We start from the raw sequence: 17,169 nt of genomic DNA, 5'->3' as shown, positions 1-17,169 counted from the left end.
AAGTATGATTTTTCATAGGTAAACCGCTAAATGGAAGAGATGTAAGAAGTAGTTCTTTCGTATACCTTTTACGTTTAAAAAATGCGCCCAGAAATTTCTACTGGTGGTGTTACTGAATGATCAATGTGCTTGTATTTGAACGTGGGTGTTAATCCATCTCTTTATGCTCAAATCTAAATCCTTCTGCATTATCTGCATATTCTGAAGTCCCATACGTGTTCTTGTTTTATCAGGTACAGGATTTGATGAGGAATCAGCGGTTGTAGGAGCTGGCAGAGAGTTTGCACTAATGAAAACTGCTAATGGCAAGGTATGTAGAGAAATGGCTATGTTAACTTTAATTTTTAAAAATCTAGCAGTTGGTGATGTCAGTTAATGGATGGTTAATGCTGTGAGGCTTTTTGTCTGCTATTTAGAAGTGTTAATCCATTGAAATGCATCAATGCCTCTGCTAAAATAGTGGACAAAAGAAGCTATGTGAACCCATGAACCATTCATCTGCTAATGTAGCCAGCCTTAATGTTTAGGCTTTTCATCATATCCTCAGCTACAATGGCTAGAAGCTTGAATCAGTTTTGATATTTTACTGCAACCAGGTAGAATGTATCTGGATAACAAGTTGATTTTTTTTGCCTTTGTCTGGTAACAGCCTGTAATTTCTATATTAATTTAAGGCACAAACTTTACAACTTTAGAATTTTGAGAAATCTGTATGCAACCATTATGAATTACATACAAATTAGGAGTAGGCCTCTCAGCCTCTGGAGCCTGCTCTGCCATTTGCCATGATGGCTGATGTCATTGTAACCTCAACTCCATGTTCCCGCTTACCCCCAGTAGTTTTCCACCCCTTAGCAAGAACCTATCTAGCGCTACTTGAAAAATATTCAAAACCTCTGCTTCCACTGCCTTTTGAGGAAGAATGTTCCAAAGACATCTGACCCTCGAGAGAAACATCTGTCTTAAATGGGAGATTCCTTATTTTTGAACAGTGACCTCTTATTCCAGATTCTCCCACAAGAGTAAACATCCTTTCCATATCTATCCTGTCAAGACCCCTCGGGATGTTTCAGTGAAGTCTCCGTTTACTCTTCTAAGCCTCTGTGGATACAAGCCTAGATACCAAACCTTTCCTCATAAGACAAGTTGCCCATTCCAGGTATTAGTCTAGTAAACCTTTTGTAACTGCTTCGAACATATTTACATCCTTCCTTAAATAAGGGGGCCAATGGGATGCACAGTACCCCAGGTGTGGTCTCACCAGCAATAATTGAACCATAATCTCTCTATTTTTGTGTCAATTCCCCTCGCAATAGTCATATTAACTTTCCTAATTACTTGCTGTACCTGCATGCTAATCTTTTATGATTCCATTTGCCAGATTTTTATCCACTTGCTTAACCTACTTATGTTCTCTTCACAACTAACTTTCCTTCCTATCTTTGACATCAGCAAATTTAGCAAGCATACCTTGAATCCCTTCATCCAAGTCATTTATATAAATTGTAAAAGCTTGAGGCCCTAGCACTGATCCCTGTGGCACACCACTCGTTATATCCAGAAAATGATTCATTTATGCCTACTCACTGTTTTCCTGTTAGCTAGCCAATCTTTAATGCATGCCATTATGTTACCCCTGACATCATGACCTTTTATTTTCTGCAATAACCCTTCATGTAGCACCTTATCAAATGTCTTCAGGAAGTCTAAGCACAGTACATCCACTGGTTTTCCTTTGTCCCCATAACACATCACTTATTCAAAGAACTTCAGTAGATTGGTTCGACATGATTTCTCTTTCACAAAACCATGTTGGCTCTGCCTGATTTGCCTTGAATTTTTCTAAGTGCCTTGCTGTAACATCTTTAATAATAGCATCTAACGTTTTCCCTATGACAGATTTAAGGCTGACTGGCCTGTAGTTTCCTGCTGTCTCCCTTTATGAATAAAGGAGTTATTTGCTATTTTCCAATCAAATGGAACTTTCCCTGAATGTAAAGAATGCATTAACTATCTCACTATGCACTTATTTTAAGACCCAAGGATGAAGTCCATCAGGACCTGGGGACTTCTCAGCCTATAGCTCTAACAATTTTCTCAGCACCACTTCCTTGGTGATTGTAGTCTTCCCAACGTCGTCGCCTCTCTTCTTCCCCCCCTTTGTGCTCCTTTGTGTTTTGTAGCATTTACTAATGGCATTTAATGCATAGAAAATATTTTAAAAAGTTGATTCTGTTTCTGTATCTTGTATGAACTAATTAATGAATTTTTCAATTGTGGTCCGCTTGAGAAAATGGGAATTTTGTTCTGTTAATTAAGCCATTGTTTAAAAAAAAGTAGCTGTAGAATGTAAAGGCAAAATAATCCATTGTTCTGTGCATCTGTTGGATTTTGTCCAGATATAGCATCTTTTTTAATCTTTTCAAATCAGTTCTTTTAATTTTAATGCTTTTCTGTGAGATGTTAGGAAAATGTTAATTTGTTCAGATTTTGCACACCCGGGGGCCACTAAAATGGAGGAAACAATAGGATCCTACACCAATTAAAAGCTTGCTAGCTCACAGTGGCTGTGTAAGCTGACCTACGCGACTACCTGGACCTTTGATGACTTTAAAAGACCATTTCAGTTCATGAAAATCCATTTTTAAAATGTTGCATTCATATCTAATGCTCCCCTTGGAACCTTGAACGAAGTGGCACAGTGGTTAGCACTGCTGCCTCACATTGCCAGGGACCTGGGTTCGATTCCCGGCTTGGGTCACTATCTATGCGGAGTCTGCACCTTCTCCCTAGTCTGCACCTTCTCCCTGTGTCTGCATAGGTTTCCTCCGGGTGCTCCGGTTTCCTCCCACAGTCCAAAAGATGTGCTGGTTAGGTGCATTGACCATGCTAAATTCTCCCTCAGCATACCTGAACTGGCGCTGGAGTGTGGGGACTCGGGGATTTTCACAGTAGCTTCATTGCAGTGTTAATGTAAGCCCGTTTGCGGCACTAATAAATAAACTTTAGAAAGCAAGTACATTTTTCTTGGGATTGGAAAATGTGAAAGTGGTGTTGGGGGTAAAAGAAGAATTGAAACTTAAAACAATACCAAAAGAGAGAAGAAAATGAGGAAATAGCATACACAGGTGGAATGTGAAGAATTAATGTTTCCAAATGTTTTATTTATGAAGGGTTCATAATATAGTATAATAAAATTCCTGACATTAGAGATGCTTTAGTACTGGAATAGTACAACAGTATTAGCTGAAAGTATATAGGGCAGGATTTTCTGGCTGCGTTCGCCCTGAAACCAGAAAATCCCTCCAGAGGTCAATGAACCTTTCCATGATCTGCCCCTCGCCCACTACAATTTCCGTGGCGGGCAGAACAGGAAAATTCGCCCCATAATCTTTGGACCTACTGTTATTGCTCATCTCCAAAAAGATATTATAATTTCTGTTTTGCACTAGTGCTCCGTGTCTAAATAGCCACCATGACTTAGATTTTGCAGTAAGAATAATTAGTGAGACTAGCAGTGCTTACTGGTATTAAGGAGTAAATTAGACAGCAACTTCCTGCCTTTGCTCGTGTACAGTTGGAATTGCAGTCTGACTTGCCCTGTTCCTCCAGAAGCCTCACGTTTTTGGTATTCTGCTGAGAAATTTGGCATTCAAACAAAGGAAGGGGTGTGAACGCAAGACTGCTTGGAAAGTACCTTCCAAAGCTGTGAATGCTACCACCCAGAAGGCAAGGCACGTGGGAAGATGGTGGCATGGTTATATTGTCACTGGAGCAGTAATACAGAGACACGGTGATGCTCACGATACCCGGGTTCAAATCCTACCACGTCAGATGGTGAAGTGCAAATTCAAAATGTGAATTTAAAGTCTACTGATGACCATGAAACCATTGTCGATATGTTGTAAAGAACCCACTTTGTTCACTAATGTCCTTCAGGGACGTGTCCGCACATTAGAGATGGGCAACAAATGCTGGCCCAGCCAGTGGTGCCCACATCCCATAAATGAATTTAAAAACATCACTAACTGCAAGTTCCCACCCATCCTGGCTTGGAAATATATCATTGTTCTTTTCCTGTCAGTGGATCAAAATCCTGGAACTCCCTCTATAGCAGGACTTGGTGTACCTACAGCATGGCCAGCAATGGTTCAAGAAGACAGCTCATCATCACTAACTCGAACGCAATTTGGGATGGTTAATAAATGCTGGTATTGCTGCTGTCACTCACATGGCGTGAATGAATTTTTAAGTTCATCTATTTATCTAGTAGCTATGTCAGAAAATGTTGATGTTTGTCTGTTCAAATGTAAATAAATGTTTAACGGTGTGATAAGCCATAATTACTGCCAAATTGCCTTTCGGGTGCTGAAAATTTACTTGTGAAAATGTGGAGTAAATTTTCTGCAGGTTGTAATTGTTTTCAGAGATTTGAAGTTTTTTTTGCTTTTTCTTTCTGCCTCTTTTATTTCTTAGTTCCATGTTTCTTTCCCTCTTCCCTTTCCGCATGAGATTTGGAATTAAATCAAATATTTCAACTTACACTTGGTTTAAACTCTGCACGTGTCGGTACAGATCCTTCAGCATAAAGGAAAGAAAGATTTACATTTATAAAACACCTTTCAGATCTTTCCAAAATGATTTGCTGCCATTATTTTGAAGTGGGGGAACTGTTGCAATGTGAACCAATTTGCACGCAGCAATGCAGAACAGCAATGTGATATTGTCAAAATAATCTGTTTTTAGTGATAAATATTGGCCATTACTTTGCGAATGTTTTTGTTCTTAATTGTACCACCGGATACTTTGTGCCTATCTTGGAGAACAGGCAGGACCTTGGCTTAACGTTTCATCTGGAAAAACGGCTATTCTAATAGTGTAGAATGTCCTTGCTACACTGGAGTGTGAGCATCGATATTTCTTCTCAAGCCTCGAGTGGGACATGAACACTTGGTCAGAAACAGGGATGCTTCTAACTGAGACCTGAATGTAATTGGTTAGGGAGACACGCAGGTCCCACATCCCCTGTAAGAAAGCGTTTCGTTCAAATCACTGCATGCCAGAGTACAATAGCTCCCAGAAAGCCTGTGGCTAAACTGTTTGTAAAATTCAGGATAAAATGTACATAGTAGATGTCTAATTTGTGGTCTGCATACTTTGGGGAAGAGCTTAATCTATGAACATTGGTATTGACAAAACTGAAGTTGAAATGCATTAATTCGAGGAGGTTGATCGCAAGTGAGTAATGAATGTTACTAACTCAGTATCGTAATGTGGTCTTGTATAGCTATAGTAACTTAGCAGTGAATGCTGTAAAACTGATTCTCACAGCTGAATAAAATTTGTACTTTTTCTGGACAAAAGCCAGCCTTCAACTTGGTTAATTCCAAAATATGAAGTACACGTTTTGGAACATTAATTTTTTGTGACAAATGAGCATCTTCAATCCCAATTACATTTTTAATTACAATTTTAAAATTTCACTAAGGTTAGTTTTTTGCAGATTTGCAGACAAATCATGATGGATGTTGCTACTCTTATTTGCAATGTGATAGAATATGCATATTTAAATTGTGTAGTTTTTAAAACAACTTTCCTGTTTTGTCATTAGATGTATTATACTGGTAAATATCAGAGTCTTGGAATCAAACAAGGAGGTCCGACTGCAGGGAAATGGGTTGAACTACCCATCACCAAATCACCAAAGATTGTACAGTTCTCTGTGGGCCATGATGGCTCTCATGCCTTAATGGTGGCTGAAGATGGAAGCGTTTTCTTCACTGGCTTGGCTAGTAAAGGAGAGGATGGTGAATCAGGTACAAGCTTCAAAGTGGGCATATTTAATTAATAAATTGTATTAATGCTAGTATTCTGGTTTGAAATAGCTATCTGCACAGCCATTTCAGAGCATTAGTTCTTCGAAAGTGGGGTAAAAATTGTAGTGTTGAGCAGCTATGAATGACAGCTAACATGAAAATAGTTCGTGCCATTGGGTTTGATGGAAGTGATTTTGATGGAACCCTATGATGGATATTTGAGGAGTTCCAAAAGAATCCTTTTTAATCTTTCGTTATTCAAATCTAACACACTGCACTATTTTTAAAAAAAATACAAGTAATTTAAGTTTTTGTTCTCCAGATCTACAAATACTGAAAAAAAAAATTCTTCATAGAAAAACATATTACATCCTGGTATCTCATGTTGGGTGAATACATGAGTCACAAAAATTTGATCAATAAGACAATGAAATAGAAAAATATTTATCCTATTTTCTAATCATTGATCTAGCTGCTATTTCTCGGAAGTTTTCTTTTGTATTTGGTTTACTTCGATTACTATCTTGGGAGAAGTTGGAGAGTACTTTCTCATGTCCTGAGGAGATGGGGAATAGGGAGCAGAATATAGGCACAACTTTTAAAACTGATGTCCCATTTGGAGGAGATTGCCTTCCAGCTGTTAGTGATGATGAGTTGGGAATACCTGCATCATGGCACAGCTACATTCATTTCTGTGGTGGTAGCCACTTGAATCTGGCATATAAGCTGATGCACAAACACCTCACCTTGGGGGACCATGCTTCCAGCTGGGTACACTGCATAAACAGAAGTATTCCCATTCCACCTGTTAGTCATATAATTTTGATGCAATTGTCTTCCCTGGAGAAGGTTTGGATGCTTGAGATTTTGAAAATGAACTGTGTGCAAAGCATAATCCATACTTTAAAGGAGTTAATTATCTCCAGAACTGTGTTCCTTTCAAATATTGAAATGTATAACTATTGACTTGAGTTCTCTATTTCATTGTAGCTAAAAGCAGACGCCAGCCAAAGCCTTATAAGCCAAAGAAAATGATCAAAATCGAAAGTAAAATAGCAGTATATGCAGCATGTAACAATGGAAGCAGCGCTATCACAACAAAGGATGGAGAACTGTACATGTTTGGCAAAGATGCTGTTTACTGTGACAACTCAGGCTAGTAATCTAAAATTGCTAATGCATATTTGTGTACATTATGTAGAAACATTCTTCAGTGATCTATATTTGGTTAAGTACATTCTAATTTTTTTAATATAAATTTATAAATAGGTCTTGTGACTGAGTTGAAGGGTCACTTTGTGACACAAGTAGCAATGGGTAAAGCTCATGCCTGTGTATTGACTAAGAATGGAGAAGTTTGGACATTTGGTGTGAACAATAAAGGACAATGTGGCAGGGAGACTGGTGCACTCTGTCAAGGTGGGAAAGGTAAGAAGTGTTTATTTAGGAGCAACTCATAATTTTATTTTGAGGTGCGTATTTATTGTCAGGAATGTTTGATAGTAGATTTTTTTCCAAAATGCTTTTCCTTGAGTGAGTGAATTCTGGTTCTTGCCAGGAGTATGAAAAAGTCTGTTACCTGGTAAAAACATGAGATTCACGAACCAAAACTACTAGAATTACAAAGAACTATCAGCATATGAAAGGAGAAGAGGTTAATGTTTTGAGTGGACACGTTTGCATTATTTTTAAAGTAATGAATCTTCATTGTTCTTTAATGGGTATCCATTCTAGTCTATTTTTGCATCTGTGGTCATGCCAGTTCTAGGTAACTGAAAAATGCTCTATTTGACTTTCACTGGTAGCAGTGGTTTGAATGCAGGTATCAAAAATGTGAAAAATTAATTCATGCATGGATGCTGCATAGTCAGCTTTTAAAGTTTATTTCATAACCTCATTGCCTCCAGATTGGACCTAGACCAGTTTGAAATTGGTCTAGGTCCTTCATTGGTCTAGGTTTTCATTGGCATTGCTTTGAGTGCAATTGAAGATGGCCATTGGTGTAAGAAAATATCTCACTATTATCCCCAAACTGATAAGATTTTTTAAAAAAAGCATGTGGCAATAACCAGAAATAATTCAAATTAAAAGTACTGTCAAAGGTTTCTCTACAGCCTACCAGTGAGAAGGGTCAAACTTCCTGTTTCTGCTCAACAGTTTGCTCAGGTTCCCTTTTTGTACTCAGTTCCAGCTTTAACATCGGGTGAGGTGCAGGTTAAATGAAGGACAAATCTTTTTCATGCTAGCAACATAAGAACAGGAGTTTAAGGTTTATTTATTAGTGTCACAAGTAAGCTTACATTAACACTGCAATGAAGTTACTGTGAAAATTCCCGAGTTGCCACACTCGGCACCTGTTCAGGTGCACTGAGTGAGAATTTAGCATGGCTGATGCACCTAACCAGCACATCTTTCGGACTGTGGCAGGAAACCAGAGCACCCCGGGGGAAACCCACGCAGAAGTGGGGAGAATGTGCAGACTCCGCACAGGCAGTGACCCAAGCCAGAAATCAAACCCCGGTTCCTAGCGCTATGAAGTAGCAGTGCTAACCACTGTGCCCCCCCCCCCCCCCCACCACTCTGCCATTCAGTAACATGATGGCTGATCTGTGGCCTAACTCCATGTACCTGTCTTAAGCCCATATACTTTGATACCCCTGCTGAATAAACATTTGTCTATCTCAGACTTAAACTGAAAAAAAAATTCAGTTAGCAGGGAATGTTTTTGATTTTGATCTATCAACCTCTGGGTTATGGGCCTAGCACGTTTCCACTGCGCCACTCTGCTCCTGACTATTTGAGCCAGCCCATTTTAATTTTCCATATCGGCTATCTACATGGCCATTCTGGATGCAACAACCAACTAATGCTTCACTGTTAAATTTTTTGATGAGCGTTAGCACTTTGAGCTCAGCCAAACTTGTTAAACTTATATTTTTTAAAAACCCTCTTCCATTGGCTGTTGTGCTGGAATGATTAGAACAAATTTTCACCTCTTTCATGATTTGGCAAGGGAGAACTTTGAAGCCCTCAAACATCTAATGCTGTTGCATTTGCGAGCAGTGCTTTTTATGTCTGGTCAACATACAAGCTGCATAACCTAATGAAGACTAACTCACTAGATGATAATCCTGGAGGGAGTAAGATTACATCTTTGGATACCCCTCGCATCCAACTGATTTTATTTAATTCCGTGAATAGTTTTATTCTTGGCCAGTTTTAATTAAAATAAGTGGATATTAAATCAATGGTAGAACTAACTTAAGAAGGCGGATTTTGAACGAAGTAACCCTTGATTTATTTTTTTGAGTAGGTTTCAATGTGGAAAACATGGCAACAGCAATGGATGAAGATTTGGAAGAGGAATTGGATGAAAAGGATGAGAAATCTATTATGTGCCCCCCTGGAATGCACAAATGGAAACTGGACCAGTGCATGGTCTGCACTGTGTGTGGAGACTGCACCGGTTATGGAGCCAGTTGTGTCAGCAGTGGGCGACCAGACAGAGTTCCTGGAGGGTGAGTTCAATGTGCTGTCCTTTGTTTCGAATTGAACCAGTAACTGTGTTAAAATATCAAAAATCAAAATGATTAATTGAACAAAGTGCTTAAGAGTTAGTGAATATAATCTGTAACAAAAGCAAAATGCCATGGGTGCTGGAAATCTGAAATAACAATAGAAAATGCTTTTAACACAACAGAATAGGCAGCATCTGTGAAGAAAACTAACTTGATGTTTTGGGCCAATGATCTGAACTCAAAATTTGATCCATAGAGGAGTCAGCTTAATTATGCACATGTTTAAAGTGAAATTATCTCTCTTTTTTGTGCCTGCCAGAAACTGCTTTTCAAAACTGTCATATCAATTTTTAATCAACCGCTATCAACAAATCTTGCAGCATCTTTATTGATCTTGTGGAAGTCTTGTTTATTTTAATTTAGTTATGGACTAATCTTGCTTTAAAAAATGAAATGATGAACCATTTGACTTTGTTAGTAACGGAAACATGAGGTTTTTCATCTTTGTGCTTCAGGATGTCACTGTAAATCTTCCTCATTCAAATGGCGAGTCAGGTGTGACTCATATTTTGCCAGAGGGAGTAAAGAACAAAGGAAAGCAAACCACATGCAAATTCTTTTACTTTAAAAGTGACACCTTTCTTCTCTACCTTTTCGTCCAGTGATTTTTCTCTTATTCTGTTTTATTCTGAACAGAGCTTCAGTCCTTTATCTCTCCTAGCTCACAATGGCTTCCTTGCCATGTTTCCCCAAGAAAGTGTTATTTTGATTAAAATTAATAAATGCAGCTTCCCTCCAGACAGGTATGTTGAGTTTTTATAGCCACTGACATGGCCTGTATCAGAATAACTGGCCGTTTATGCAAAAAGTACTTTGTTCAAATTATTGTATCTATTCCTCCAGATGCCATAAGAAGCCATTCTCAAAGTACCATCCAAGAAAGGCTTTCTTTGTACCTAACACTTTGCGTGAAGAAACTTGTCAGGTCAATGCTACAATAGCACAAGCTGCTGTGGTAGTTGCCACTAGCCTAAGCGGAATACAAACCTACATTTTTGTTGTATGTTAGAAAAGCTTGTAATCTGGCGAACAAGTCAAATACTTAATTATCCTTACCTGAGCAGATGTGCATGACTTAAGAATTTCAGTTCTCTTATGGGCATCCAGATTAAACTCTGGAATTAACTTTCCTTAAAGGGCTCTTGAATTAAATGGAGGCTACCCCAAAAGACTTCATTAGGCACAAATTAAGTTTAAAAGCTACTCTGCACATTATTGATGTCTGAAGAAGTCAGTAATGCCACTATCATTAGCACACTTGAAGTATACCATTGGCAGTGAAATTTTGCCTCTGACTTGAGTCAAAGAGTCGCAGAGCCTTGCAGCATAAAAGAGGCCATTCGGCCCATTGTGTCTAGCCTGGCCATCGAGCATCTATCTATCCTCATTCCAGTTTCTAGCACTTGGTATGTACTTGTATATGGGAGTGCATATCCCAGGTTCGATGGCAGCAGCTACCTTTTCTCATTAATGAATCAATGCGACTCTTGAGACCCCTGTGACTGAACCTGGTCACTGATGCATTCCATAATCCCAAAAGCTCAAAGTTAAGTGCACTAATAGTTTATTAAGATGCCAAACTTCAGTGTATTGTGCACTTCACTTTTAGTCTTTAGCCTGTCCCGCGATAGTTTCTGCTTCCTTCCAAAGATTGTGGATTTAGTCAAGCAAAATTTCCATACCTTTCTGCTCAACAGCTTGCCTAGGTTCAGAGCTTTATGATGGGTGCTTATAGCAAGTGTAAGGTCCGCCATAATGTCTTTTTGTAACATCTTGCTTCAATCCCTCAAGCCTTTGCTATTCTATTCAAAGAACCAAGCATGTTTTAGAACAAGTTATTGTACTCAACACAGCAAGATCATATGATCAAAGTGGCAATGGCCAATGTTCATAGATGGTTAGTTCTTCTCTTTTGGCCACTCTGATTAGAGGTGAACCTCTGACAGTGCACTAGCTAGATCATTGCTTTAATTTCAACTCTTGTTCTGGCAGGAATGTCTATTATGTCTTGCGTGCATCTCAATTTATATACAGTTTCTCAGTTTATTGTAGATCTACTTCATTTTTGTTTTTAATCCTTTCAGGCAACCAAACTAAATATATAATCAAGTTCCAATTTTGGGAAAGTCCAAATCAATCGCATCAACCATTACAGCATTTTTGTCTAATGTTACTTGTTAGCTCATATTACACTGCTGCGGGTTTTGCTGTGTTACTGACTGCTGCATTATCTTTTTGCTGATTCATCTTCAGTTGGTTAGAAATCTTCTATAACTTGTAGGTGATGCGTCTGTTGTAATTTGTATAGGGAAAAAAAACAAGTTTAAAGGTAATTGCATTCGTGGATTTTAATAAACACCAAGGACATGTCTAAGAAAGTCATTGTTTCAATTAAATGTTTTTATCATGATCTATTTTAGGCTCTGTGGATGTGGATCTGGTGAGTCTGGTTGCGCTCTGTGTGGCTGCTGTAAGGCCTGTGCCCGAGAACTGGATGGACAAGAGGCGAGACAGCGTGGAATTCTTGATGCTGTTAAAGAGATGATCCCTCTAGATCTTCTTTTAGGTGAGCGTTTTTAAAAGCACAACTCAATTTTTCTGAAGCTTAGCTTCACATGGTGTCTAAACAAGATCCAACAGCGTGTATTCGTAGAATTCTTATCATCTGGTTAAAATTTCAACCAGAAAGAAAGTAAGTTTCTTTGAGATTGCCCTGCAGTTCATTAAATTAATAAGGTTTAGAGGTAGTAGTGTAAATCTTTACAGTGTACCTGAAGTAACTGCCATTTGAAACATCTCTTCACATTGTGTTGAAGGATATAATAAGTAATGCAGTGAAATATAACTCAGAATCCTAAACATTGCGAGGTGAAGGCACTGTGGCATACTAAACATATAGCAATTGCTACCTCTATTGTACTCGCATCCCTTTCCTTTCCCAGGTATCGTTATTATAATTTTTCTTCTTAACTACATATGGACTTAGTTTTAGTTTTTGCTTTAATTTTTGGTGTAACATTCTCCATTTATTTACAAGAGTTGGTCAGTAACTGCATTTTCAGTTCATCTTTGCATGATGACTGTTCATTTATTCTTGGCATTCAACCCTAACATTTGAAGATATATTTTGTTTTATAAAGTATTGCACAGTAAGCAGTATTTAATTATTAGCAGCTCTGCACAGCAACACAGAAGGCATTGCATTAAACTATTTGTTGCAGGATGGAAGATATTACTTAGCTTTAAAAGATAGAAAACTTTCAGAAAAATCCCCAGTGCTCTGTACGAAATAAATTAAATGGTGCCTAATACAATTTTAGCTCTTAAAATGCCCTCTCATAAATAAGGGTTTGGGGTGTATGTACCTTATTGCTACAGGATGAAATTAAATTAGGAAGAATGGCTAAATGAACGTGATTCCAGTACCCACAATTTTTTATTTAAATGATTGTGATTTCATCAGCAGGACCTGTCCCGCCAGGAGTTAATATAGAAGAACATATTCAACTAAGACAAGAAGAGAAAAGGCAGCGGCTGAGCAGAAGGCACAGGCTGGAAGAAGTGAGAGGTATGTTTTTTGCAAAAGCTTAAGTGATAGATTGACATCCTTCTAAAGTGATGTTTCTCAGACACAAGTTTCAAAAAAATCTTTGCACAAATTAAATATTCTGGATGACTATTGATTCCCATTAATCACGCAGAGTATAGAAATCTAAATTTGAAGTGTCATGCTGAATGATTTTTTTAAAACTACTCTCAGCTGCGGTACAATTTTCAGTTCACCTTGATCTGATTGAACATTTGTAACATAATCAGCTTAATTATTTGAATCCTTATATTACACCATAAATTCTTATGGAGAATGCATTATAGTTCTAAAAATAGCACATTTTAACTGGCCTAAAAATTAGTAACTAATTTATTTTTGGTTATGGGTTTATGATTATGAATATAGAATTTTTTCCACTTTTTAAACAGCATGACTGAACCTTTAATGTCCACTTGGAATAGGCAGATAAAGCCTCAGTTCAGCATCTCATCTAAAGAATAGCACCGTAGATAATATAACACTCCTTCACATTGCATTATCAGTTGCATTGTTCCTTTTAAAGTAATAGAATTCATTTTCCTCTTGTTTTTTTTCTCTTTTTAAGTGTCAGTCAAAATGGAGTGGAAATTGTTAGATAAATTAATTGTCCTAAATCAAAGATTAACCCTCTTAGTCTTGTAGTGTTGTATTGCATTGCTTCTGTCATGTATGATGAAGTGTTGGAAGTATATTTTCCAGTGCTGTCGTTACCATTTCAGATGGATATTTGTTTTGCCGAAAGCCACCTCTGGGTGAAGGAATGACTTAAATACTGTTTAATTTATTTGTAACAAAACATAGAAGCTTCTTCTGGCACACAAGTAATGAATTCATTAGAAGCATCATTCACAAAGAAGATCATGATCTGCTTTCATCTAACCATGCGTGTTACAAATGGGTTGCCTACATCATTTATACATTCTCGTAACTTCCTACTACCAGGGAGGTCATCATCACTGTTAGTGAGAGCAACGGGTGTAATAAAATTTTGTTTGAGCGTTGCTTCAAAACAGCAACATGATGATCTGAATACAGATTTTTATTATCAAAATATCTGTTATTTTGCTGAGCAAAATGTGCAAAACTATATATTTCTTTATTTTTAAAAATTGAATAAGTTTTTACATTTGCATTTTTTTGTTGTATGCATTTCACCAAATAATAATACAGGAAATAAATAAATTGAACCCAGGTGCCACATCTTCTGATTAGGCACTTTATAGCCTTCTGGATTTAATATTGAGTTCAACAGCTTCAGACCTTGAACTCGCCATCTTGACCCTTTTTTTAATCCAATTCCCCTTCCAGCAGCAGAGTCATCTGTCACTTGTTAACTTTTGCTTTCACAGAGCGCTAACCTGTTCTGCTATTAACACATTCTGTTCTCTTAACTTAATGCCATTTTCAGCACTACCTTTAGTTGTAACAATATCATTAACGCTCCCTTTGTCTTGTGTTCCATGATGTCTTTGTCAAATTCCGCCTTAGCTCCCACCTATCCCTGACCTATTTAGCTCCAACTGCTCCACCCCTCCTAAAGTGTGCAAGATCCAGCACATTTCTCCCTCTGTTTAGCTCTGAAGAAGTCAGACGGACTCAAAACGTTAACTCTGTTTCTCTCTCCACAGATGCTGCTAAAGCTGCTGAGTTTTTCCAGCATTTTCTGTTTTTATTGCGCAGAATTTGAAATTGTGAATTTATTCTGGTTTTGTTTTACCTAATCATTATATGGCACCCCGGAATTTCTTTGGAAATGATCATGTTTATAATTTGTCATGTTGCCGATCTACCATTCATCGTAGATTTTTCGATTCTTTTATCTTATTATATTGCTACCTTCAATGTGGTCTTTACTCAATGCCTCAAATACAGTTGATGCCATTTTCTTTTTATATTGTAGACAATATTTTTTGCTTTTGACAAGTTATTTCATTTGTGAGCTTTCCTATGCATGTGCAAGTTATTTCTCCTCAGGCCCCATTGTATTTCCTGGTCCCATTTATTTGAATCATCGAGAACAGGCCATAGCCAGGCTAAGACCCCTTCCATCAAAGCTAAAGCATAAACGGGACAAGCATAAAGGTACTTGGTCATCCTTCCTTACTGGCTGGAGGACTACAACCTATCCTGCCATTCATATTCTTCTGTCATCTGAGTCTCTGTCTAACGTGGACAACTGTGCAGAACAGATTTTACTTTTCATGTCTTAATGTTGAGTAACCCGAGGAGAAAATAAAGCTAGTCTTGTTTAAGTTTGACTAGATTGAATGGAAACATTGCTCGACTGCTTTAGTTTGTACAAGGAATAACGCCTTTTGCTGTTGATCAGATTTTTCTTTTACCTTATTGTTTTGTTTGGAATTTTGCAATTCCATTTTGAAGAATGGAGATTGTTGCATTGAAGAAAGGGAGAATAATTTTTTGCTAAATTATTACTCTGCTTACAGGTTGCGGTACATTAAGTAACACGTTGCATTGCATTTATGCTTTCTGTATTCTTTCTTGAGTTGAAAGAAAACTTGCCAGCTGTTTTGTCTTGACAATTGCGATTAATCCTTTCCAGTCAGACGTGTCTTGATTAAAAGTGGTTGCTTGTGTTGCAGTCAGCATCTTTCTGGCTTTCCCTGTATGCTCCATCTATTGGGTAATGGTGAGATGAGCAATTTAATGCAACTTATGGTCCACCAATAGTGACTTGTAGGTTCAGAGTCTCTTATAAGCTAAATTAATCATCTATTTTGCCTCTCTGCTGATTCTCTTTTGAGACATAAACTTAAATTGGGTGGTTTCCTGGGCTACTGAAAAGCAATTGAAATCATTGAATTACTAAAGCCATTTGACCTGGCTTGTGCTCCAATTAGGAAAGCACCTGTGACAAAAGTAGTAATTTTGTGATGAGAATAGTCCTGTAAATTACTTCCTTTTGTGTGGTATAAACATTTCTTGCATATAATCTCTGCAGAGTTGGGCAAAAAGAAGGTCAAATTACTGATAAGATTTGAAATTAGTACATGTTTTTTGCTTTGACTGGAAAGGGTTAAATGTGTGAAATTTCTTCTTGAACCTGAACTCTGTAACAAAAAATTAATTGCAAGTGGTCAGTCTGATTAATTTAAATTTATCTGCATTTAGAAACCAATCTCAGGAATTTATCTGTATTTGGTGAAAAAGTAGTGACTGACCTTTAATATAATTACTCGCTGATTTGACCAACTTGGACATATCACTGCATTGAGTTCTGGTTCAGCAACCCTTTTTTCCCCTGGACTAAAAATTCTTTAGGATTGAATGCACTTGTTAACTGTAGCGTTGTCACCAGGCTTCTTTCATGTTGGCATTAACATACCTTTTGATTGTACTTCAGCTTTAACTGCCCTTAGGCTTTAATACGCATGATGCTTTCAAATAAATCATCGCCACAAGTTGTTCCCACTAGAGTGACAGGTGACCACTCTCACTTTGTATTAATATGTACTTCTCCAGAAATGTGGAAATATAATTGCATTGTTGGGTGACTTTCTACAGTTCAAAGTACCATTATATGAACGTTTTATACAGAGTTTTGACTTCACTGAAATCCTAGTGGCAACGCTTTATTTTCAGATCCTGATGCTTTTTTAAAAAAGTTCATTTCTAAACTATTGAGATTGAGTGAACAGGATTCTGGCAATTGGTAGTAATCATACAGCCATATAACACAGATATTTTTGATTTGCCTTATTTATAGCATCTGAAGTTAAAATTCTAAACCCCCACAATTTTGTTTGGCCTGTGCTTGTTCTCCTGGAGAAAATACTCTTTGCTTTTATAATGGAAAATAAATCTGACTGTGCACTTTACAATTCACATGTTGAATATTAGAAATAAAGCTTTTGGCCCACCTTGCATAACATGAGTTAGTATCCACAAATAAAAGGTACTGGGATCTCTTCAAAAAAGACTTGTGAACACTTTGTGGTAACCTCCTCTCATGCGCTATTGAATGACCTCCTTTGAGCTGCACCAGTCTGTCATCTTTGCTGCTTTCACCAGAAACATGCCAGTCACTTACCTCCCACATCAGAACAAGTCAGTGGTTCTTCATGGTTTCTTTGTTCAAAATGAGTTTGGGCCATGCCACAGTTCTGGGACACTTGTAGCGAAGGTATTTTGGAGTTCTTCAGGTTTTCCATTTTATTTGTAGCCT

The 17,169-nt window shown here is 37.7% G+C and overlaps 1 protein-coding gene across 24 annotated transcripts in view; it reads left to right on the top strand.

Moving 5' to 3' along the window:
• Positions 1-17,169, top strand: part of mycbp2 (MYC binding protein 2) — a 174,870-nt gene that overhangs the window by 50,639 nt on the left and 107,062 nt on the right. For 20 of the 24 annotated variants that reach the window (XM_078221621.1, XM_078221620.1, XM_078221611.1 and 17 more), the window contains exons 11-18: positions 234-310; positions 5,612-5,816; positions 6,807-6,971; positions 7,086-7,244; positions 9,130-9,334; positions 11,815-11,960; positions 12,858-12,962; positions 14,958-15,065. In XM_078221621.1, coding sequence (XP_078077747.1) covers positions 234-310; positions 5,612-5,816; positions 6,807-6,971; positions 7,086-7,244; positions 9,130-9,334; positions 11,815-11,960; positions 12,858-12,962; positions 14,958-15,065 — 1,170 coding nt within the window. The remainder of the gene's footprint in view (positions 1-233; positions 311-5,611; positions 5,817-6,806; positions 6,972-7,085; positions 7,245-9,129; positions 9,335-11,814; positions 11,961-12,857; positions 12,963-14,957; positions 15,066-17,169) is intronic. The other 4 variants (XM_078221613.1, XM_078221603.1, XM_078221597.1 and 1 more) reach the window with 3 other exon arrangements.

Source organism: Mustelus asterias, chromosome 10, assembly GCF_964213995.1.
Source record: "Mustelus asterias chromosome 10, sMusAst1.hap1.1, whole genome shotgun sequence".
In the NCBI taxonomy this organism is placed as follows: Eukaryota; Metazoa; Chordata; class Chondrichthyes; order Carcharhiniformes; family Triakidae; genus Mustelus; species Mustelus asterias.
This window is presented reverse-complemented; position numbering and strand designations above follow the sequence as displayed.